The 25,765-nt window shown below is 46.3% G+C and overlaps 1 protein-coding gene across 2 annotated transcripts in view; it reads right to left on the bottom strand.

Moving 5' to 3' along the window:
* Nucleotides 1-25,765, bottom strand: part of RFLNA (refilin A) — a 35,082-nt gene that overhangs the window by 5,629 nt on the left and 3,688 nt on the right. The window contains exons 2-3 of one of the 2 annotated variants that reach the window (XR_004648282.1): nt 7,842-7,951; nt 967-3,235 (exon numbers count right to left, since the gene is read on the bottom strand). Coding sequence is in view for 1 of the 2 variants with exons in the window: in XM_034791388.1 (XP_034647279.1) it covers nt 2,881-3,235; nt 7,842-7,951 (465 nt within the window). In the remaining variant the exon portion in view is untranslated. Of the gene's footprint in view, nt 1-404; nt 3,236-7,841; nt 7,952-25,765 lie in introns of those variants that run through there. The other variant, XM_034791388.1, reaches the window with a different exon arrangement.

Raw genomic sequence — 25,765 nt, 5'->3', positions numbered from 1 at the left:
TGGAGAGAGCACCCCGGAGTGAGGTCACCTTAACCCCTGTCCTAAGTGACCACCACAAGATAGGGGGTCGAGTCCCTCCGGGAATCCTGGATTCAGTCTTCTCGGGGTTACGAGGGCTCTGCCACATAGGAGAGTTGAAGGGGAGCCCTTGAGGTCAGGCAGGGTAATGGGAGTGGGAGCGAGGACTCCGATCCTTTCGCTAGCCGATTCCATTGGGGTAGTGTGTAAGCTAGGAACGTTTCCCACAAGAGCAGGACCATTCACTCGCTTACGTAGAAGGAAACCTGATCTTTTCAAATCAGTTTTTTTTTAAATATCTGGAGGGGTTTGTTTGTTTTTAGTTTATCACGGCATTTTTAACAGCTGTGGGTGTTCGTGTGATTACAAACTTTCTGGGCAAGGAGTCTGAGTTATTCCTTATTATTAGGTGTTGTAACTTGGCTGGTCATGTGTACACTGAAATAACTGAATCAGAATTGCAGCAAGACAAATACAAAACAAAACACTTAAGAAGGGGGGGGTGGGGGACTAAAGAGACATTAACTTCAAGAGCTGTTTAGCTAAAAAGCCTGCAGGAGTTACAGGTAACATTTTCAAGAGCATCTAAGTCCCATTTGCCAAAGTGACATAGGCACGTAGACACCTACGGTTTATTGATTTTAAATGAGACTAAAAGTTTCTAAGTGCCCAAGGCCCAGACCCTCAAATATATTTAGGTGCATAATTCCCCTAGGAGTTAGGTATCTAAATACCTTTGCGGATCTCAGTCTGTCTCCTTTGAAAATGAAACTTAGCCTCCTAAATCACTTAGGTGCTGTTCAGAATTTTACCGTAGGTGTCCAAACCCCATACAAATCCAGTGAGAGTTAGGTGTCTAATTCCTTTTGTCTCCATTGACAATCCCAGCCCTGTTGGCCAGAATTCACAAAGCAGTAACCGCTTTGGGATCTTGTATTGCTTTCTTACCCCTCTGCGTAGGCATTGTCATTTACTGACGCACTGTTGCTTAGCATTGTTCCTATTGTAGTCTAATCAACACAAAAGTCCCACTTGTAGGCACATCAAATAATCTTTGTAGGTGATGCTGGATGGGTTCAATTTTCATAACTATGGGCATGATTTCCTTAATTCCTTTCCCAGCCAGAGCTGTGCTTGTCTTGCTGCAGTTTGTTATCCCCAGAGGGAAATGAAAACAGCTAACAACAGATCAGTACAGCGATGCCACATATGGAGTCCTGCACTAAAACAGAGCCTGCCAGAGCACTGTTGTTCTCTTTTCTCGTTCCCTTTCAATGCTGATGCCAGTTGAAGCCCTAGAGCGGACGGTTTCCTCGTAGTTTAGATACAAGTGAAAGTGAGCATTTAAAAAAGAGCAACCAACTTCCCTCTTTCAGCTTCAGCTCACAAAAAAAATAAAGTACCAGGAGGTTAAATCTATTCTTTGTGAAGAAGTGGTGGGAAAAGGATATCAAATCAGTCTCTGCTAGCAGGGGTCTGTCTCGGGGACAAGGTGACATGCAGATGCCGTCTAACCCAGTGACAGGATCTGTTAGTGCCAGATCTCCGAGAGCTTGTAGGTGGCAGGGAGGGATCAGCCAGGTTTGAAGCTGGCTGCTGGTGCTGGCCCGCTGGCACCTTCTGAAGGCTGCCCACCTCCGTGTTTTTACAGCTGCATGGGAAGTAACCAGCTTGGGGGAGGAGCAGAGGGTAGGAATAGGCGGTTCCTTTCATTGTCCTTGGATGAATTATTACTATTGTGCACTATTACCGGACTCAGCAGGCTGGCGATGAGCCACGGCTCCATTCTGCTGAATTTTGGAAACATCTGTCCTGTTGACAGTCTTCAACTCGGAGTTTAAACTTCTGCTCCTGCTATGGTCTTTATCATCTCATGTAACAGAAAAGACTTTTGGTCCTCCAGGAATTGCCCTTGAAAGCCTATTCTCCTATACCTAGTTAACCTGATTGTCGTAAGCTGCCTTTGCATAAAATCAGGTTAATCCTGAATTAGATCTGTCCTCTGTGTGTTTTATCCCTGTTAGCTAAGATTTCTGCCATTTTCCCTGGCTTGCATCCTCCTTAGAATGCAAATCTCCCCTGAAGCATTCCCTTCTCGGCTCCCCTAGAGGCCCCTTGCACGGTATCCCGCTATGGCATGTAAACATCTGGTTCCTCAGAAGGGTCTCGAATGGGAGTTTGGCACTTGCCTATTCTGGAAAGGTGGTGGTGGTGCCCTGTCAGCACGATCGATCGTCTTCCCTGTTTTGGTGACCATTTTTATTTTTAAAAAAGCTAAATCGGAGGTCACTGTGGTGCTGCAATGCAATCCTGGAGCCGTCCTCCAGATGGGGATTCGGAGTGGGATCAATGTCTTATGCAATTAAAAGTAACAACTGTCTTCTCTGTGTTTAAACACTAGGAGAAGCAGGCAGATAGCGGCTGTGCAGGTTGGATGGTGAGTCTGCAGCTGGTCTTCTCCTATCAGACAGGATCGGCTTCCAAGGCACTGCTAAGTCGTGCCTACGTGCTAGAGAAGACCCACGGAGCTGGGAAGCAGCACTATAACATATGGTAACTGCAAACCTAGGGCCTTTGCTGTCTGATTTCATTGAAATGCTATTTAAAATAGATATGTGTCAAAAAATAAAATAAAAATCCAGAGCGTGAACATCAAAAATGTCTCACAACAAACGCCAGCCTTGTGCTGACCAAATCCATAAAGAGTACGACCCCTCTAGGCCTCCTCTTGGAGCAGTTCAGATGCGTCTAAGACCACGCACGCCCAGCCGCTAGTAGTCAAGGGCCCGTCGCCATCAATGAAGGCACCTGGCCAAATCTGTCTGTCCGGAGAGGCCAGCAAAGGATGCGGCCTTGTGGTCGTCAGAGCCCCCCACGGGCGGACGAAAGGGTCTCGCTGTAGATGACGCAGGGGCTGGTTTCTTCGCACAGCTCCAGCTGCACGCTGGACGCGAACCAGCGCTTGGCACAGCCCAGGCTGTAGGTGAGGGTGGTTCGGTAAATGTTCTTGGTGCGTTTGGGGAAGATGATGGTTGTGCTCTGGAATCGCAGGGGCTTCTGTCGGGGCTCGAAGATCAGCTGCGACTTGTAGTTCCTCCAGGTGCAGTTTGGCGTGGCGATGACCGTCTCGCTGTAGGCGGTTATGGTGGGGATGGGTCCGTAGAAGATGTCGTCCTTGTAGTGTTTCTCTGAGTCATATTTCACCTCCGAGTTGCACCTGAAAAGGGCAGCGAGAAGTCAGGCAACGAAGGGAGCGCATAGGGCAGGAGGGCTCTGTGCTGACCCGCTCCTATCTTCTGCCAAGATCTTGGCCCAACCAAAGCAAATGGTGCTCTAGGGAGGGCTGGGCAGATGGACCCTCTGGCGCAGAGCAGCAGCAGAATGCCTTTGCTGCAACCACAAGTTTGCAATAGCCATCTCCGTTGCTGTAGCCACCCATCTCCTGGTAGTTCTGCTTAGTTGTGAATCCATGATCCCAACTCCCCATGGGTGGTGGGGCACAGGGATCCCCGCTGGAGCCTGGCTGCCTGCCATAGAGAGGATTGGGACCCCCTGCACAGGCACATGGGTTCCTGCCCCTTTCCCTGAACAGCAGAACAGCTCTGGTTTGGTTGCTACACAGTGTCATCCCTGCTCCCTCCTGGGGCCTTAGGATTATCCCGGCCCTAAGCCAGGATCCCTTTTAGCTGAGTTCCACAGTGAGAGCAAGCCCGGGCACAGTGGTGAAGGGCACAGCTGTTGGCCACTTGTTGCTGGTGCCCCGTATGTGGGAGGCAGAGGAGTTGGAGAGAAACAGATGTTCAGCCAGAGGCTGGAAAGGTGAGCCTGGTCAAGGATTCCTGACATTGTAGGTGCATCCGTGGCCCACCCCTGCTTTTCTACCACGTGGTGTGCTGGCTTCCTAGTCTCTACCCGAAACACATCAGTGGTCTCTGGCAGACCTTCTGCGGCTAGTCTCTTGTAGCATTGCCATCAACCATGATGGCAAAGGGTTCCTTTGATTCTTAAATCATGCTGCATAAGGGAACAGATTGTCATCATGCAGCACAGCACCTTTCCCTGGCATTGTGCCGGAAAGAGGCAGCCCTCCCTTACGGGTAGTGCACAGGGAGCATGGGAAATGGACATGCAAGCTGGGTGAAAACTGCCTCTATTGGTTCATGCTCCTGTACTCCTAATGGGGACCCTTAAGGTGGCCCTTAGACCCTTTCTGGTCTGTGCTGTGCACCAGTGTCAGCTCCTGCCCTCACTTGGCAAGAAAATAACACCCTGGACATGGTTATTAAAGGGAGCTAGAGGGGGCTTGATTGAGCTGTTTAACACCTTCTGCCCATCCCTCCCATATTAAAGCAAAGGGTCACCTGCTTAGAGCAATGACAGCTTGATTTACATGTCACCTAGAGCACAAAGCCATTGCCCCCAAACTAGGCTGCAGTAGGGAAAAAGGGAGTGAAGTGACCCAGCACAACCTCAAAAAGCTGTGCCAAACGGGTAGAGGAAATCCTGAGCTAGCCATAAACCAAGGAGCATGAGGGAGTGGATGGAGATTGCTTGATGGTTTGGGTTCTACAGAAACGCCAGTAATGGGTCAAAACTAGGGCTGTCAATTAATCGCAGTTAACTCACGTGATTAACTCAAATCTAATCACGATTTAAAAAATTAATCGCAGTTTTCATTGCATTGTTAAACAATAAATACCAATAGAAATTTATTAAATATTTTTAGGTGGTGGTCTACATTTTCAAATATATTGATTTCAATTACAACACAGAATACAAAGTGTACACTGTTCACTTTATATTATTACTTTTGATTTTAAATATTTGTACTATAAAAATGATAAAAGAAACAGCATTTTTCAATTCACCTAATACAAGTACTATAGTGCAATCTCTTTATCATGAAAGTGCAACTTACAAATGTAGAATTTTTTTTGTTACTTAACTGCACTCAAAAACAAAACAATGCAAAACTTTAGAGCCTACAAGTCCACTCAGTCCTACTTCTCGTTCAGCCAATTGCTAAGACAAACAAGTTTGTGTACATTTATGGGAGCTAATACTGCCAGCTTCTTCTTTACTTTCTTTCTGAAAGTGAGAACAGGCATTCACATGGGACTTTTTTAGCCAGCACTGCAAGATATTTATGTGCCAGATATGCTAAACATTCGTATACCCTTGCATGCTTTGGCCACCATTCCAGAGGACATGCTTCCATGCTGATGACGCTCATTTAAAAAAATGAGTTACCGTAATTAAATTTGTGACTGAACTTCCTAGGGGAGAATTGTATGTCTCCGGCAGGGCCGGCTCCAGGCACCAGCCTGGCAAGCAGCTGCTTGGGGCGGCCGCTCCAGAGAGGGGTGGCACGTTCAGGTATTCGGCAGCAATTCGGCGGACGGTCCCTCACTCCCGCTGGGAGCAAAGGAACTCCTGCCGAATTGCCGCCGCAGATCGCGATCGCGGGTTTTTTTTTTTTGTTTTTTTGGCTGCTTGGGGCGGCCAAAACCCTGGAGCCGGCTCTGGTCTCCGGTTCTATTTTACCCACATTCTGCCATATATTTCGTGTTATAGTAGTCTCGGATGATGACTCAGCACATGTTGTTCATTTTAAGAACACTTTTCCTGCAGATCTGACAAAATGCAAAGAAGATAACAATGTTGAGATTTCTAAAGATAGCTACAGCACTCGAACCAAGGTTTAAGAATCTGACGTGCCTTCCAAAATCTGGGAGGGATGAGGTGTGAAGCATGCTTTCAGAAGTCTTAATAGAGCAACACTTCAATGCAGAAACTACAGAACCCGAACCACCAAAAAAGAAAATCAACCTTCTGCTGGTGGCATCTGACTCAGATGATGAAAATGAACATGTGTTGGACCGCACGGCTTTGGATTGCTATCGAGCAGAACCCATCTTCAGCATGGACACGTCCTCTGGAATGGTGGTTGAAGCATGAAGGGACATATGAATCTTTAGCGCATCTGGCATGTAAATATCTTGCGACTCCGGCTACAACAGTGCCATGAGAACACCTGTTCTCACTTTCAGATGACATTATGAACAAGAAGCGGGCAGCATTATCTCCTGCAAATGTAAACAAACTTGTTTGTCTGAGCGACTGGCTGAACAAGAAATAGGACTGTGTGGACTTGTAGGCTCTAAAATTTTACATTGGTTTATTTTTTAGTGCAATTTTTTTGTACATAATTCTACATTTGTAAGTTCAACTTTCATGATAAAGAGATTGCACTACAGTACTTGTATTAGGTGAATTGAAAAATACTATTTCTTTTGTTTTTTTACAGTGCAAATATTTGTAATAAAAATATAAAGTGAGCAATATAAACTTTGTATTTTGTGGTGTAATTGAAATCAAAATATTTGAAAATGTAGACAACACCCAAAAATATTTAAATAAATGGTATTCTATTATTGTTTAACAGTGCGATTAATTGAGATTAATTTTTTTAATTGCTTGACAGCCCTAGAAAATCCCAACCCAAACAGGGAGAAGTTGCAAGGTCTGGTTCACACTGCCTACACAAAACGAGCACTGCGGGGCTCAGCCACCATTAAGATGAGGATAAAAAATAGACATCAAGATTATTAACAATGGCTCTTCTAGCCTTGTTGGTTTCTCTATCTATATTCCATTGTGCACCTAACCTTCTCTACTTGCTCATGTGCACAAGCCGGTAACCCTGCAAGGTAAATATCCTTAAACTGTATGCTCTTTGGGACAGAGACTGTCTTTTGTTTGTTCTGTGTCCGTACAACATCTAGCACCATGGGGTCCTCGTCCATGATGGGTTCCTAGGTGCTACAGTTATACAGATGATAATAAAAAATCTGGTTTTAGTAAAGCTCAGACTGTAGGGAACTGTGGGACTTTCATGCGTTTTACTGCTCCAAACCTTTCAACTGCAATCAGCAGGTAAGGAATTTGCAGCTCTGTGAAAAAAGATTAAAAGCTGGGTGTGTCCACGTCAATTACCTCCACCCTGGAGGGAGCCTGGAGGATTATGTGGCACACGTAACATGATCTGCCTTAATGTATTTTGCACAGCTAGGTGTGTAAGCAAGCAAGTCGCTTGGTGCACATAAAACAAGACTCCTGTGTAATCATCATAAAAACATGCCTGCCAGCTGTTCCTGGATAACCAGACATTTATCCGGGTACGTTCCCAGGACAGTCTTTGTGTGGGTTGTGGGGAGTTGTATTCACAACCTCCCCCTCCCTCTAATTATTACCACAAGCTGGGTGAGTAACCATACTGAAAATGCACGTTGGTGTTTTTAAAGTGAATTCCAGGCTGGCAAGAAGAGACCCAGACTGTGAGCCCTGGTACTGTGTAGGCAGCAAAGCAAAGCACCAGCCTCCCAGCATTGAATGTCAGCAGGCCTCTGTCACGGGCTAGAAGGACTGCCCTTAGGGGCAGAGGACAGACTGCCCCATGGAGATGGATCTAACCTTGGCCTCTCTGTTGCGAGCAGCAATAAAAATGGACGCCAGTTATGGAGACCACCAGCTCGTTCCGCGTTGGCCACCAAACAGCATTCCAGATGGTAATGGTTTTCTATCCCGGCCTGCACTGGATTTGATATAATCTGGAAATGAAGACCTCCATCTCCTATTACCAACCCCGGAACCACCCTCACTTCCACCACCCCTGTCAGTTTCTTTTTAGTTCAGGAATTAATCTCCCACTTCCTCCTCCCCTTCACCCCCAACGAAATAACCGTGACACCCATTGATAAACACCGTTAATCTTTTGCAGAAGAAAATGTACTGAGGGAGGGAAGAAACCCCTCCATATGTACCTAATTTCCTGCACAGGTTCAGGGTTGACCTCAATGCTTTCGCCAAAGAACACCGGGAACATTCGAGGCCTCATCTCGGGCACAGAAGAGTTCACAAGAAGGTAAGGAATCTACAGGAAAAACAGGGAAAGAACAGCGCATCAAGCATTAGGACACAGCAGAATGCTGCTGGTGTTATTTACCACATACACTGTTCAGTCATTGAGCGTGCCACTGGCACTATGGCCAAATTCAACCCTGGTGAAGGTGGGCGCAACTCCTCTGAATTCAGACCTCCCTGGGTTCGTGCTCTGCTGGGACTGCCCAAGAAGACGTCCCCTGTGGCAGGTGCTTTTTGTGACGTGGACACGGGCTGGAGAGACAGCACCATGTCAGGCTGCTGGTAGTAATGGCTTTACATTACAAGGGGCCAAACTTTGCTGCCAGCTAGACTGGTGTAAATCCCAGGTAACTCCATTGACTTCCATGGAATAACTGTGGATTCACTCTAGTGTAAATAAGATATTCTGGCCAATGACTTCATTGGCATTGCACTCAGTTGCACCGAGTCTGAATTTGCCCCTCCCACCCCCTCAAGGCCCTTTAACTCCCACTTACAGTCCCTCTTACTTCTTGCAATGGTTATTCAGTAGATCTGTTCGGTGTCAGTGCATGGGGAGAAGGGATTCTTCCTTACTCAGGTTACAACGCTCAAAGGCTCATTTCTCAAAGGGTGGGGCCAGATCCTCAACTAGTGCATGCTGGGGTAGTTCCTTTGATGTCAACACCAATTTAAATCAACCCCCGAACTGGGAGGTGCAAGAATAGGCACTTCATGGACTCTGATGGGCTTTTCAAGTGGTTTGGCCCGATGGTGCGTCCCCACTAACACTGTCTGTACTTATGTGGTTGCTTTCATTTCTCCCACGCTGGTTGCAACACCAGAATTAGCATTACACACCTGAGCCTCTGCCAGCACCACCCTAGACACTGCCAGTAGCCGTCCCATCGCGGTGCCTCCTTCTGAGCGCCCAGCCTTGACGTAAGCTGATCTAGCCCTACAATCCACGGTCGCCTCGCTACCCTGCAGATTCTTTCCTTTGGAATGTTATTCCCTTCCCGTATATCTTTTTCATTTGAATGATTCTTTTCTTCCCTTATTGCTCCTGCTATTGTGAGCCAGTGAGACTAGAAAGTTTTCATGGGGGGTCCCCTGCTCAAAATGGGCCTGATCAGCAAAGTTTCAGAACTGGAGGTGGATCTAATGTTTGGGAGGGGTGAGGTGGTTCAGACCTGCTGTGGGTCCATCTATGTTTCGTATGTTCCTTCCTCTCCTGCTGCTGCTGATCTACATAGGATGAAGCCTGCCTGGATACTCACTGCTCAACCTCTGTCTTGAAATGTCGCTGCCCAAGGATCATAAGGAAAATCCTTCCTGGGGCGGGGATCTAACAAAGCTTTGAGTCTCCAAAACTTTTTCCAGTAAGCATTGCGCATGAGAGCCTCAATGGCTTTGTTTCCCCCAATGAGTGCCCTGTTCTGGAGCAGTACTAGTGATGCACTAATGCCCACTTACTCCAACGGGAATGGAGGAGTGAAAACATAGGCCACATTCCCCCGCCTGCTATGTCCACCTTGTGCAGGGTAAGCATCTCCCGCTACCCCTCCTCCGCCAGGGGGAGTGTCAGGGGCATGGCAGGGCAGAGCAGAGCTCCACTGCCCCCAATGCTCCTTCGGAGTATGGCCCCTGGGGGGCTGCAGCTCCAACTTGCACTGGGGCAGGGCAGCTCTGCATCAGGGAGCTGCAGCTAGCCCCCTCTCTTGGAACGGAGAATCCAGCCTGATGTACCTTGATTTGGGCTATTCACCCCTGCAGCTGAGTGCAATCCCCAAATGTCCAGGGGACCTGCAGGGAGGCAGAGCGCCCTACCGCTGAGTTCAGCAAACAAGCCATTCACTGCCCCACAGCTGTTTCTGCTTTTTCTGCACCAATGAACACCTCCTGGAATGTTTGTTCCTCTAACCTAGGAGACCACATTCGGACATGGTGGAGATTAATTGGTGCCTTTCGTTATATTTTCTCAGCCTTGTGAATCTGGGGCTTTAAAACAAAGTGACATAGAGCACTGGGATAGACTCTGAGCACCTTCTCCTGAAGCTTGGGAATGTAGCTGCTTTGCAACTTCTACATGGGACGATGTCAGAAAAACTAGGTTCGGTGTGGAGGACACAAATGGTAGATAAGTACCCAACTCCCATCGAAAATCAATGGGATTTGGATGCCTTTGAAAATCTGCCTTTTAGTCTTAAATGTTACAGTTGTCAGTGGAAATCGCATCCCAGTCTATAATTAATAAAGTCAACATCCTGAACATCTAGAGCGCCTCCCTGCTGACTATTTGAAACTCACTTTGCAAACATTTCAGCCTCAATATCTTCTTAGTAAAGCAAACTAACAATGGGCAAACACCAAGGATTCCCTTTTATCCAAAGCACCAACGTTCAGGGGTTCAGACAAATAATTCTCAGTTTGACTGTTCTCTAAAGCAAACCAAATAAAATGGATTCAGACAGCTTGGGGAACACTGAGGGATTCCAAATTTCTAGTTACTCTCTTGTCCTCTATCAAGAAACACATTCTTCCTCTCTCTGTATTCCTCCCCAAAGTACGGAGTAAATTTGTGCATGCCCTCCATTTTAGATTTTGACCCAGTCATTTATTCAGAACCCTTGAACACCTTAGTAGCTGTTCATACATAAAGCCTAATGGGAAAATAATCTTCTACATGGTCTGATGATCAGTAGGGGGGAAGTATTGGAGGACCCATAAAGTTCTCTGAAATAATGTTGAGACAAAGAGCTTCTTCCAGCAATATAATGTAGCTGTCTATTCTCACAAAGGCCAGTAGCTTCTCTAGCACACAGGAAAAGCTGCTTAAGTCTCTTTCTCCTTAGATCTGGGGCCAGATTCTCTGCTGGTATAAATTGAGGTGGCTCCATGGAAGTTACTGGCGCAGAGTTTTTGCACTGAAGGCAATTAACCGTTGGAGCAACTTACCGAGGGATGTGGTAGGCTCTCCATCATTTGAAATTGTTGGGTGTCTTTATATGAGACGTGTTCTAGTGCAACTACAAATTATTGGGCCAGCAGGAATTACTAGGAGAACTCTTATGGCCTATGTTGTACAGGTTGGACTGGATGACCACAACGGTCCCTTCTGGCCTACAAATTTATGACTCTATGGAACTGCTTCAATTTACATCAGCAACAAATCTGACCTCTGAAGTTCTTGGCAGGGAGGAGGGGCTTAGGGGTAAGGCATTTTCAGAAATGTGCCACAGGACATGAAGAAGGCTCCCCCTGACCACCAGGAAAACTAATCATGAACTCCTCTCCAGCATAATGTCCTTAAACATAAGTTCCCAGATTGAGTGAGCTGGCATCTGCTGTCTGGAGCCAGTGCAGCTGCTACGTTAGCTCTGTGGTACTCCCTTGGAAGGCTGCCGTTGTGTGTTTCAGTCCCCACAGCCACTTTGCCGTTGGTTTTGATTTATGAAACACGGGAACCTGGTGTCCCTCTAGGGAAATGTCTGGCGGCCTCTGGGCAGAGTTTAAAGGTGTCTAAGGCAGGTGAAAAACCCTTGAAAACATAATTCTCTCCACCCTGTGCAAGCTGAATCTATGCATGACAGAACCTGAGCGCATTTCTCAGCAGTCGCCCATTAAATAACAGTGAATAGCCTACGAACGTGGAGGATCCACTTGACGGTAGCTGAATGGATGGCTTCTAGCTTCCTTCTCTCTTTGAATTGTCTTTCACCTCTGGGTTCCTTACGGCTGGGTGGATCTGCTGCGATGGTGCACTTGGCCCAACAGGCTGCAGGAAGTACTGGCAGTCTCCAGACGCCCTGTGCTAAGAAGATCTCTAACTGTCTCTTCAGAGGCAAGAGGTTCTGAGATGCATCAAACGTTGGGGGGCTTAGCCTGAACCGAAAAGTAAGACTTTGGAGCTTCTACTCCATGCCCAGACAACGTAGTTCTAGAAAATAAAAAGCAAGACCTAAATACTTTTCTAGAGTGAAATTCATGCCTGTGCAGAGGGCCAGCTCCAGGCCTATGCACCACTTAAGTTCCTTGTAAGCCCCCTGGGCCATATCCTCGGGTGATATAAATTGGCATAACTCCACTGACTTCAATGGCACAATCCCGATTTACATCAGCAGACCACCTGGGCTTAAGTGGTGCGTAAGCTGAGAGCTTTTGCTTTTGACTGGCAATGAAGTTTCAGCGTTTCATCTGAATTCTCAGGACCACAGACTCCAGTTTATTGCGTTGCTCTATTACCAGCCAGTTCTTTTTAAACCAGTGAGATTAAAAAAAATCCCTCCTTTTATCAAATGTTGCTGCTCCATCATCGATCATAGCCAGTATTTGCACAGTGCTATGGAAAAGGCTTGTCTGCACTGACTTTCATCTCCTATCCAAATGGGAAAGGTCATTCCTGCTTATTCCTGGCTCACATTCAACACTCACGAGGAAGCGGGGGGGGCATTTCTATTTGTAAATAAAGCTCTTTGCCTTTTGCATGTGATTCTTTTACAGGGCTATTTTCCATGACAGTATAACATGCCTTGCCTTAGATCGGTATGCTAGCGTTCACCTCTTCTCTGTGTCCAGTGCTCTGTTTGAAAGCACCTAATCTGCAAGGGTTTTTTTGTTGTTGTGGGTGGGGGCGGGGGAGGCAAATTGTACGCAGACACATTTGTAGCATCGGGTAACTGCAAACATGCACCTGCAAACCACTGCAGATTGCTTCTACTTGAGTGGGAAGCAGAGCTGGGAATATGCATCCCTCAATATGCACCCATTGGGAATGCGCAAACGAGAGAGAAACGTAACTAGCTGTTGGGTGCTCTGTGTGACCTGCACAGGCAGAAGTGGTAAAATGGAAAAGAATAACATGATGAAGACTGTTTAGACACAGCCTGCTCTACTAGGTGCCGCCTTGTTCTGTACCATCAGCAATCAGCAGGTATTTTTAGTGCAAAAGAATTTGCTGGCTTTGTCTTGTTTTTATAATTCTATGACCAAATTTATCCTTGGCGTAACTCCATTGATTTCAGTTTGGTCCCCGATGTTTGTAATCTTACCCAGTCTATCTAGATGGAATCTAACTATCAGAGAGCAGGATGGGACGTAAGCGGGGGATGGGGGGGGTCAGATAATCCCACATCTACTCCTGAAGGGTTCTGACCACTATCAAAGACAGGATACTGGATTACATGGACCTGGAGTCCGATCCAGTGGGGGAATTCCTATGTTTCTAATCAGCCAGATCCTCAGCTGGAGTAAATCACTATTGCGCCATTGATTTCAGTAGAGTTATACTGATTTTACACCAGCTGCGGATCTAGGCTGTGCCCATGGTCATGATATCAGAGCAAGGATTTATCAAAGAGCCCGGTTTCTCTCTACTGGTAGCTAAGGTCAGGAGATTGTCGGCCTTGGGATCCCCAGCGTTGGACTGTGTGAAGATGTGGATGGGATCCCTCCAAGAGGAGAGCGTGCTGGGTGCTTTTCCCTTTGAGTCCATTCTGAACCAATACCCCAGCAGTTGGTAGCTGGGGCCTGAAGGGACAGTGCCAGGCACAGACCTGGATAGACAAAATAATGTCTATAGAAATGAGCATTTTCAAAACATCCAGGACGAAATTCTGTTTGCGTGGGACAGAAGGGAGGAATTTTGCCCCCGCAGTGAGGAACAGACTTGAATGGATAAATGGCTTTTTATTACCTAGTTGGAGGATTTGCACAGTGCTGGTGCCAGCCCTATAGTAACTGACTAGTTAGTGGGAAAGAGGGAAAGAAATGCCTAAAACAATACTTCAGTGCTCCGGCTAACTGGGGGGACAGATGCTGGCAAGGTCTATTTGAGAAGAACAATGAGCAATGCAAAACGGGTAGAAGACAACCTTCTCCCTAGCCCTCCACAGGGCTTTCCCAGCTGATATCCAAATGATGTGCAGGAATTACCTCGCCACCATTCGACAGAACAGGATGTAGTGCAAAGAACACTGGCCCCGACTGAAATTACAGCGGGAGTTCAGGTGGCGGAGTGTAATGTTCCGGGTTGGATTCTGACCAGCCCCCTGGGGCTAACGCCTCTGTCCTGACACAAAGTGCCCCTGGATCTTTGAGAAGCCCACAAGAAGCTGGGGCTTTTCAGACGGCACCTCCGACAGTACAGCAGCCCCCAGCCACATGCCGGGGCATTGGTTTGGAACTGACCCAGAGGGGAAAGCACCTGCCTATTGAATTACCAACTCTCTTTCCAGCATCATCTAGATTTTCCTTGGCAGGATTCCATCCTCCTCCTCAGCCTGTCCAACCCTGCTTAGCATGTGTGAGCTGACAGGATGACAGCACGAGAAAACAGAGCTGGAGCAGCTATACATGCTACATCGCAGCCCTCAAGGAGACTCCAGCTCAGCTTGCTTTGGCCTGTGGCTACACGGTTATTTTAAAATCTAAACAGTTGAGTTGATGTCATGTGCATTTGCCATCTCCTACAGTGGGCAAGGAAAGCTGCTGTCACAACCAAGGAAGCCGCTTTGGCACCCAAAACCAGATTTCCAGCTACGTTGCAATCAAACACTTCACGCTGTCCTATTTCCCCTGAAACCATCACCCTGCAAAGACTTTTTGCATGTGGTAGCTCCGCTTTTCCCTGCACTGTTTCCTGCAGAAGCGTCCATCTTAGGGCATGCGCAGAAGACTAAAACTATGTATAGAGGCAATTCCCGCCATGATTCAGTTTGTTCTTGGCATGCTATTAACTCCACTGTATCTGATTGGATAGAGGTAGGTATTAATACTGCACTCATCACCACGGCATCTTGTCCTTCTCATAATTGGATCTGACACACAAACCCTTGGAGGGAACCACACAAAATATAGTTGAACTGAAAGTATTAAATAGTAAGGGGGAAATGTGCAAAAGCATCTACGGGATTTAGGAGCTCAATTCCTGTTGATTTTTGAAAATGTCTCCCTAAATCAGAGAGACAAGGTGGGTGAGGGAATATCTTTTATTGGAACAACTTCCGTTGGTGAAAGAGACAAACTTTTGAGCTACACAGAGCTCTTCTTCAGGTCAGTGGGCAAAAGCTTTGGCTCCAGCATCCTAACCAACATGCCCACTGTATGTTATCAAACCATTTGATCAAAGAGCTAGTCAAAGACCTGGACCAATGATCAAAATGCTGCCAGTGAGGGATGAATCTCATATACTAGGTCGGTCAAGTGTTGTCTTACTCTGCATTTGAAGTGACGGGAATACGTGTTCTTTACTTCCACTGTCACGAGGGAAAGGAACTTTTACTAAAGTGGAACTATTTGGAATTCAGCTGCCCTTCATGTGCTAGCTGGATTCAGTGAACCTGTCCGATAATCCCTGTTGCACTTTAGCCAACGCCAGTTCATTGCAGCGCTGAGTAACAAACTTGGTGACAAGGTAACTGGGAGCATTCTTGAGGGATTAGCACATTAGAAGTCCAGACCTCGTAATGTTTCCCCCAAGTGCAGCTCCAGAGCACAATTCTGTTCTCAGCTCTGCACAGCTGATCTCATTCTCCTTACTAACACGCACAAATCGCGTGCTGATTCAAGGGGCATTGCGTGCATCCCAGGACAGTAGGACACTGGAGCCAAGATATTCCATGTGACTCAGAGAGCAAGACCATGCCCACAGCACTTCATGTAATCTGCACTTTTGTCCAGACTTGTGTAAAAGGGGGTCTGTGAATGGAGAATGTTAGATAGCTGATTGCACGGTGTGTATCCTGCTAAATCAGATCATGGACACAGCAGCACTAGGTGTTTGTCGATGTAATTAACTCATTAATACAACAGGGCACCTCCGCTGGAAACAGGAGCCTGTCACAGGAATTGGAACAGTGTCTGTTGCATAGCAAGGGCCCATCCTACACAACTGAACTCAACGGGAGTTTTGCCATTCACTTCAATGGGAGCAGGAACAGGTCTTCAAATGCATCTACTCCTGAATGCTGGTCACGGGACCATTTTTATGCAGGCTATGGAGTTTGCAAAGGTACTGGCAGGGGAATGATCAAAGTAGAAAATGATACATTGGCATAGGTACAAAATGCAAATCAATGTTAGCATTGCTCCTGCAGGCTTAATTTGAGATATAAACTACACCTATCTAGGTAATCAATAAAGAACAGAACTGCAGAATGACATGTTGAGCTGGTGATTGCCACTCTTCTACCATCAGAGACAGTCACAGTGTCACAACTAACTACACAAGAACGGCCTTGCTGGGTCAGACCAATGGTCCATCTAGCCCAGTATCCTGTCTTTAGATAGTGGCTACAAAGGGAATGAACAGAACAGGACAATCATCAAGTGATCCATCCCCTGGCATCCAGTCCCAGCTTCTGTCAGTCAGAGGTTTAGGGACACCCAGAGCATGGGGTTGCATCCCCAACCATCTTGGCTAACAGCCATTGATGGATTTATTCTCCATGAACTTATCTAATTCTTTCTGAACCCAGTTATACTGTTGGCCTTCACAACATCCCCTGGCAATGAGTCCACAAGTCCAATCATACAACTGCTGCATGAGAACTCTCTTGAAGTCACTTAGAATTCTGCATGTGGAGGGCCTAAGTGGCTTATAAAGCTTGGCGTACACTGAAAGACCATTCATAAAACACTGCAGTTTGCTCCTATTCTAAGCAATCAAAAACCTTGCAAAGAGTGACGAAGTCATAGAATCATAGAATCATAGAATATCAGAGTTGGAAGGGACCTCAAGAGGTCATCTAGTCCAACCCCCTGCTCAAAGCAGGACCAATTCCCAGCTAAATCATCCCAGCCAGGGCTTTGTCAAGCCGGGCCTTAAAAACCTCCAAGGAAGGAGACTCCACCACCTCCCTAGGTAACGCATTCCAGTGTTTCACCACCCTCCTAGTGAAATAGTTTTTCCTGATATCCAACCTGGACCTCCCCCACTGCAACTTGAGACCATTGCTCCTTGTTCTGTCATCTGCCACCGCTGAGAACAGCCGAGCTCCATCCTCTTTGGAACCCCCCTTCAGGTAGTTGAAGGCTGCTATCAAATCCCCCCTCATTCTTCTCTTCTGGAGACTAAACAATCCCAGTTCTCTCAGCCTCTCCTCATAAGTCATGTGCTCCAAACCCCTAATCATTTTTGTTGCCCTCTGCTGGACTCTTTCCAATTTTTCCACATCCTTCTTGTAGTGTGGGGCCCAAAACTGGACACAGTATTCCAGATGAGGCCTCACCAATGTCGAATAAAGGGGAACGATCACGTTCCTCGATCTGCTGGCAATGCCCCTACTTATACAGCCCAAAATGCCGTTAGCCTTCTTGGCAACAAGAGCACACTGTTGACTCATATCCAGCTTCTCGTCCACTGTGACCCCTAGGTCCTTTTCAGCAGAACTGCTACCTAGCCATTCGGTCCCTAGTCTGTAGCAGTGCATGGGATTCTTCCGTCCTAAGTGCAGGACTCTGCACTTGTCCTTGTTGAACCTCATCAGGTTTTTTTCTGCCCAATCCTCTAATTTGTCTAGGTCCCTCTGTATCCGATCCCTACCGTCTAGTGTATCTACCACGCCTCCTAGTTTAGTGTCATCTGCAAACTTGCTGAGAGTGCAGTCCACACCATCCTCCAGATCATTAATAAAGATATTAAACAAAACCGGCCCCAGGACCGACCCTTGGGGCACTCCACTTGAAACCGGCTGCCAACTAGACATGGAGCCATTGATCACTACCCGTTGAGCCCGACGATCTAGCCAGCTTTCTATCCACCTTACAGTCCATTCATCCAGCCCATACTTCTTTAACTTGGTGGCAAGAATACTGTGGGAGACAGTATCAAAAGCTTTGCTAAAGTCAAGAAATAACACATCCACTGCTTTCCCCTCATCCACAGAGCCAGTTATCTCATCATAGAAGGCAATTAGGTTAGTCAGGCACGACTTCCCCTTCGTGAATCCATGCTGACTGTTCCTGATCACTTTCCTCTCCTCTAAATGTTTCATAATTGATTCCTTGAGGACCTGCTCCATAATTTTTCCAGGGACTGAGGTGAGGCTGACTGGCCTGTAGTTCCCCGGATCCTCCTTCTTCCCTTTTTTTAAAGATGGGCACTACATTAGCCTTTTTCCAGTCATCTGGGACCTCCCCCGATCGCCATGAGTTTTCAAAAATAATGGCTAATGGCTCTGCAATCTCACCCGCCAACTCCTTTAGCACCCTCGGATGCAGCGCATCCGGCCCCATGGACTTGTGCACGTCCAGTTTTTCTAAATAGTCCCGAACCACTTCTTTCTCCACAGAGGGCTGGTCACCTTCTCCCCATGCTGTACTGCCCAGTGCAGCAATCTGGGAGCTGACCTTGTGCGTGAAGACAGAGGCAAAAAAATCATTGAGTACATTAGCTTTTTCCACATCCTCGGTCACTAGGTTGCCTCCCTAGATAGCTAAATAGTCACTAAATAGCAGCACTTGTTTTATGGAGCAGCTCTTTGGAGGAATCCCAGCTGAGGTGCTGTTTGTCCGTACAGCATTCAGAGTTCTGAAGCATCTTCCCTTCCATCTAATCTGTAGTGTCTGAGTGAAGAATGGGGATTAAATTGAATGTGTCAATCCCTGTATCTTCATTACAGCAGAGTTAGTGGCAGATGTTACCGGAGTTAAGGTAGCAAAACAGTTTCCAACCTAAACTCCCTATTTGCACACATTCGCAGCCAAAACTGGTTTTAAAAAAAGGGTGGAGGGGCGATTTTGTGATTATTTTTTTTTATTTTAAATTTCACTGTTATTTTGAAATCTGAAATTCCAAAATTATAAAAGGGGGAATCAGCTTTGCCTCATTTTTCAAACCAGTATAGTTTCACCAAAATTTCATCAACATTTTCCCCACCTCCAATTTCAGCAATATTTTGAGATTCAAAAAAATGTTGCTCAGCTCAACTTCTAGCTTTCCCAAGTGTTTGTCTCTGGGGCTGAAACGTGACATGCCTGGTGTCTGCCAGAGGCTGGATGGTGGGGGAAGGTTTGAGCACAATCCTGGCAACTGGGCCAACCGAGGCACGGCTAGGGGAAGTGAGCGGTCTCAGATCACACAGCAGGTCAGCGATCATGCTGGGAATAGAACCCAGGAGTCCTGGCCATTAGACAGTGCTACCTCCTAAACAGCCCTTCATGATCCATAAGGGAAGCAGAGGCAAGCCTAGGGGTAGAAATGAAAATACATATTGGATAGTTGTAGCTGGTCATCCACACCCTTTGGATCACTGGTGTCCTCTGACACGCAGCTAGGTGTTCCTCCCCTCCTCTGACGCTCCCATCAGCATCCCGCTGAAAGTCACCACCCTTACACCCTGTCCAGGGATGGGATTGCTCCCAAGAGTGCACCTAGGAGAGGGCTCAAGAACAAATTAACCCTGTACAGAGTCAGCACCAGGCCCATACTACAACTGCCTGCAAACCAGCACTTCAATGGTACATCTGCTCTGCGAAGGCGTGAATTTCATCCCAAAGCACGTCTTTAACAAGGGACAGAATAGACTATTTTCTTTTTAGTAAAGAATTTGCTCCTAACACCGAAGGGTTAAAATCTTACTAAAAAACTTAAGTTATTTCTTGTTTGGCAGCATTTTTTCCCTCTTTCTCAACTCCTGTGCCTTTCAGGCATGTAAGGGCCTGGGCAGCTAAGCTCTGCTTTTGAAAGCTACCCCATGATAAACACACACAAAAAGGGTTCCCCAGACAGGTGTTCAACCCCCTGCCCTGAGCTGTGTTTTATCTATTCCGACATAAGTATCACTAAGGGTTACTATGCAGGGACAACTGGCCAACAGCTTAATATCTGCTGGAGGACTACGGGAAATGCACCTGAATGTTTGGAGTATATAGCATGGTGAAACCTGTTCGGAATAATTGCATAAATAAGCCAGTATGGAGACTGGAGTTCCTCTAGCCACAATAACCATGGGGCAGGGTCTGTCTTTTTGTTCTGTGTTTGCACAGTGCATAGACCAGTGGGGTCCTAGCCCGTGATTAGGGCTACTAGATGCTATAGTAACACAAATAATAAAGAAGAGAATCAGACGAATACTTAGCCCTGTTAGAACGCCTTGTGCTCAGAGACTCGAGGTATTTTCCAGAAGGAAATGGATTGCAGATTGGGAAGCTAGGAGGGGAGCCTTTCCACCACAAAAAGTGACAACCCTGGCACGCCTTTTGCCCCCAAACCCTTACCAACCACACCAAAAAAGGAAATTAATAGAATCTAAAAAAGGAACAACAACAAAATCAACCCCCTACCCCATACGACTTTAGACTCCGAAAAGAGAGCAAAGGCTCCATGAAGTCTACTAGGGACTTCGCTACTGCTATTGATTTTATGTGGAAGAGGCTCAGATCCTATGGTGATGGGCAGCAGTCTGAAACAGGTTGATCGATATGAACCAAAAGAAGAAATCACTTGCCCGAGTGTCAGAAGTAGGAACTGAATTCAAGTCACCAGCAGCCCTCTTCTAGCTAACCCCCGTACTAATCTCTTTCCAGATTTCACGTGAACATACTGGTCCATGAAAATGTCATTTTCAGCAAGCTGACATTTACAGCAGTAATGAAACATTTGCCTGAGTTATTCAGTGGCGATGATACATCTACATCTGTTTTAACCGGTAAGATACACTTGGTTTATAGATAATTGTGCATTACTAATGTCTTGATGTACTGGAGATTACAAGCCCTGTTATTCATGCAACTATCATGGTCCCAGAAACAGGACAGGTTTCCTTTGCAAGTGATAACAGTCAATGGAGACATCAAATTGAAAGCGTGGCTGGTAGTCCTAGTGTTATGGAATATTTAATTTTAGATAATTACATCCTGCAGCTCTCCATCAACTTTCTGTTTCAAGTGAGAAATGTATGGTACTTAACTTCTAGTCCAAAAGAGCTATATAGTGATGCAGTGGGGTGTCAACTAGCTGAAAGGTTCCACCCTAGAGGTGGCTACATTTTCATAGCCGGTGAAGTGATTCCTGTATATCTATCTAAAAATTATGTGCCAAATCCTGCAGTCTTTACTCTTGCAAAACTCCCCTGATTTTATTTCAATTCTGTGTACGTTTTGCCTGAGTAAAGACGACGGGATTTGGTTGTGGCATGCCTATCTGTCTCTGTGTGTGTATCTGTGCAGCAGCTGGGAGGGTGCTTCCCAGCTCGGGTAGGCAGACGCTCACTAGCTCTGCTCAAGCTAAGGTGCTAAAAAGATGGCCCGAGTACCATCCTGCCCAACCCCAGTGGGTCTTGGGTGGCTAGCCCAAGCTGCTGCCCGTGCTGCCATGGCCACAATGCTATTTTTCAAGCTAGCACATGCACGTGTACCTGAATGGAGAATTAGATCTCCCAGCAGCTGTGTACATACCCTGTGTTCTCCCTCACCCGCCAGGGACATGCAGTGTTTGGGGGCCAAACATTCAGCCTGTGTAAATCAGTGCATTCAGTGGAGCTGTGCAGCCGGAGGGCAGCTGAGATCTGCCCCTATGTATTTAATTTTCAAAGCATTTGGGGATCTTTGGGGCAATGGACACTATATCCTAGAAAGACTTTAGTTCAGAAAGATGGATCTGTGTAGCTATGAAATGAACTGAGAGCTGCTTGCCCAAACTAGGCAGACGCAGTTTTGTTTCTGCAATTTGTGTTCTGGCATCCGGAGACACTCCTCTGGTGGGGACTAGAAAAGAACACTACATCCCTCCAGGGAGACGCTGTATTTGACAGACAGGAGGGGCTGGGTCCTGCTTTACATGCAGGCCTGACATTTTGGGATTCCCACTCATGTGACTGCTGGGAGTGAGATATTAATCAACACACAGACGAAAAGGTTAGTTGGAACAGTCTATAAACAAGACCATGTTAGCCTGGTGAGTAACTGGAATGCTAAGCTGGCATATGGTTTGTAGATTAGGCAGGGCCCGAGGCCTGCCCGCTCTCTCCTGCCAGGGATGTTTCAAAGAGGTGGCGAAATGGGCCCAGATTCATATAAGAGGGGATGAGGTGGAGCAAGAGCTGGATTCTGGCAAAAAGGGGTGCAGGGCAGAGAGGGAGGTGAGACAGGAAATGAATGCCAATCCCATCAGCATGAATTCCAAAGGCTTCCTGTGGAGTATGGGTGAGGCTCGGATGTGGCAGGGTCTCATGGCTTCAGAGGGGGGCATGCTGCTATTTGGAATGGAGGGAGGGAGGGAGGGATTGACAGGGAGCCTCACACCTCTGTGAACTTTCTTCAGGGATCTCCGGATGTGTGGGGTTTGAAGGGCCACCAAACTCCACCTCCTAGAAGGGATGATGGCTTTTCCACTTGACTTAGGCCCTGCTGCAGCTTTCGGGGTGTGTGTGTGTGTGTGTGGGCGGGGGGTAAACTGGCCCCTAAGGATCCAAAGTTGATGGGACATTTGGCCTGGGCAAGGCCTGACAGATGCATTATCCCCCACTACACACACACTTCTCACCCAGAAGGTACCTTCCATGCATAGATCGCCTCCATCCATGCTGTCTCCTTGGCACCATCTCCCCCAGAGGGCCCGTTGTGGGATAGGAGGCGGTATCCCAAAGGGACTGGCATGCACATTGCCCCATCTTAGCAGGGATGCCAGTGAACTGGGGATGGGTGGCATAGAAAGCCATGGATTCTGGGGGCTAAACATCCTGCTCATTCCATGGGCATGAGGTGGTGGTGGGGAACCCACACGTCTTACATGGAACATTGCAATTTCCAACTCGTTCTCCCCTCTGTCTTGGACTGTCCCATGGGACAAATTTTCCCCGAGTAAGGATTTGATCTAAAGGGCTGTATTTGGACCTCAGTTATTTACGTAGAATACCCTGGGGTGGGGACACTTCTCATGTGACAGGGGTGTTGCTCTGGTTAAATTAGCGGACAGTGATGTATCAGCCTTTCAGATAACAAGGAACCTGTTGCAAATGGGACAGTGCTGGGAACAGACGGCCCTGCCCTGCGTGGCTCCCAGATGACAGGCCTGCTGCCAAGGGAGCTGTGTCTGCAAATTATTTTGACAAAGGGCCAAGCACATCCAAATAAATTTGACAGACTTTTTTTCCACATGCATAGTGGGGCAAAAGCAAAATAGAGCCATTTGGCTCAGTGACACAGCACATACTTGCATCCAGACAAATGGGTACGATGCTTCCCACTCTCGGCCCAGGCATGGACCCAATTCTTTATATGCTGAAGTACCAGTAAGCATCAGCAGCCAAGCTAAGCAGAGAACATACGCATTTCCAAAGGGGTGTGGTTTAGAGCTACAGTGCCACTTCCATAGCGCCTTCTACCTTCCAGACACAAGGAAGACCCCATTCCTGCAAGGATCTCCATGTGGGCAAATCCCCATTGAGGCCAAGGGGGCTTCATGCAGGCACAAAAGTCTGACTGCAGAACTCTTTACATGATCAGGGGCTTTGTGAAGGCTCATGACTCCCTATGAATAAGGTATCATCCCCATTTCACACGTGGGGAAACTGAGATACAGTGGGTCTGGGACTGGACAAGAGTGACACAGTTCCTGACTCCCAGCCGTGTGGTTTAACCACCCATATCCTTCCCTGTTTTCATCCCCTGTCTTTCACTGCCCCCCCTTGCCCCAACACCACATATGAGTTCTGATCAGGGCCCATTTCTGCTGCTTTGTTTTCTGTTAATGTGAGCAAATGATTCAGCACCGAACATTTCTAGCCAGATCACGCACATTCCCTCTTTTGGGGACAGAATTTCTGGGGCCTTTCAGAGAGCTCTGGATTGTGTGTCTGTGCGGGGAGGGGGACAATTCCTACCTGCATACCACATATTTCTCTAGCAACTCTCCCTCCCCCAGAAAATCCTGGCATCTTATTGCTGTCGCTTTTTGGGACCCCAAAGCCACCAGAATCCCCATGTACCATATGCAGCTCAGCGCTGAAGGAAAGTATAACCCAGGAACATTTTTTAAAGTTGTAAACAGTAAACCCATAAGTAAGTTCTGAGCAGACAACCTTTGGGCCTGATTCTGATCTCATTTCCACGGGTGTTAATCCACTGAAAACAATGGAGTTATATCGGTGAGCTGAGAATCGGACCCTCCGCATCAGAACTGTATTTCTGGGCAATCTTAGGAGTAAATTTTCTGCGGGGGTAACTGCACTGAAGACTGAGAATCTGCCCCTTGATCCCTGTCCACTTCTTTCTAGCAGCTGTTTTCTTGTGAAAGCTGTTAATGTATGCTTGTTCTTGCAGCTGATATTAGGGATCTTCCTTTCTGCCTGACATACAATACAATGTATACCTTGTCTTTCTAATACAATGTATGGGATGCTTTGTAACACAAGTTCCAGTGTGCTTGAGAATAAAAATTAAAAATTCAGTCATCTTTTAAATTTAAAAGATAGCTAAAAGTCCCTCTGTATTTCTAGGCTATATACTTCTCATGGGGACACTTGCCCGTACGCACAAAGCAGCCGAAGAATCTCCAATGAATGGGTTACTTGGGAGAATTAAAAGTAAGTTTCCCTGTATTCCAAGCAAAGTCCAATATAATGGTGTTGAGCTTGCGGTATTTATTACTCTGGCTCTAAATTGCCTTTCATATTTTCTTGGATCCCAAAGCTGTAGCCAAATTGGCTGGTTAAATGTGAATAAATGGTGCATTGTCTTCAAAACAAAGTCTGGCTTATTAAAAAGAAGAGTTTTCTTTTTTTATAGTTAAAGTTAATCACACCAAACCCAGGGAATGTGGACTGTAAACAGAAGAATGTCCCTGGGAAGTACATACAAGATCATTTCAGTATGTATGTCAAGAATTATCCCAGAGCTAGAAGAATTCTTAAATCTATCTTTAAAGCTGGTACAAAATAGCTGAACCCCAGGAAGATTAAAACTGGATTTTTTGATAATATTGTAATAAGAAATGCCATGAAATACTTCAACTATTTTTCCAGGTACAACTAGACTTACTGTAATTGTACCTAATAGATTTTTGGATATTAGGAATATAGCTTATATATATATTACTGTATTATAGCACAGACTATTCTCAGCTTTATCTCATGTATAAATACCACAAATAATAATATAATAGGTGCTAAACATGCACGATTTAGTCTGCAAATAGCATTAATTATTGATTCACCAATTGCACATGCTCTCTGATAAACTGCAAAGAGCAGGGCAATTAAAACAGGAGCACAAATTCATGGATTGCATAATTACTCACAGATCTGTGAGTTCTCCTTAAATGGTGAGATGAAAGCTAATTAGAAGCTGACATTTAATAGTATGAAGCAAGCATCATTCTCCATAGTTTTACTTTCTTAACAGAACCAGTTGCAAGCACAGTATTCACAGAGTGAAAATTAGATGGAGCGAAATTCCATTTATAGAAAAGTAGAATGACAGTTCCATACAAATAAAGAACATATTTCACTATTTTGCAGTGTGCCAACTGCAAGTCTGATTAGAGTAAATCTCCACTTATGGTACAGTCCCATGTCTCAAGCACTTGCATTGCTTCCTCCTCCATATTAGCGCATAAGATTGCTTTTTATATTAGTGGGTCTGTGTTTCTTCTACACCTACAAAAGCATAAAGCATCCACCACATAACAAGCCTACATCCTAACAGCAAGGGCTCACAGCTAACACTGTTGTAATGTGGTGTCCAGTTGGCAAACAATTGTAACATTAACCTCTCAAAATGCTGCCTAATGTTTGTGTGTTCAAAATGAAAGAAATAGCTGGACAATATAAATTTGTTTTTCCATAAATCTTAGAAAATATTTATTCTACAGGAGTCAAGAAGACCCCAGGGATTAATTCAGCCA

The sequence above is a fragment of the Trachemys scripta genome, chromosome 15 (assembly GCF_013100865.1).
Source record: "Trachemys scripta elegans isolate TJP31775 chromosome 15, CAS_Tse_1.0, whole genome shotgun sequence".
Classification (NCBI taxonomy): domain Eukaryota; kingdom Metazoa; phylum Chordata; order Testudines; family Emydidae; genus Trachemys; species Trachemys scripta.
This window is presented reverse-complemented; position numbering and strand designations above follow the sequence as displayed.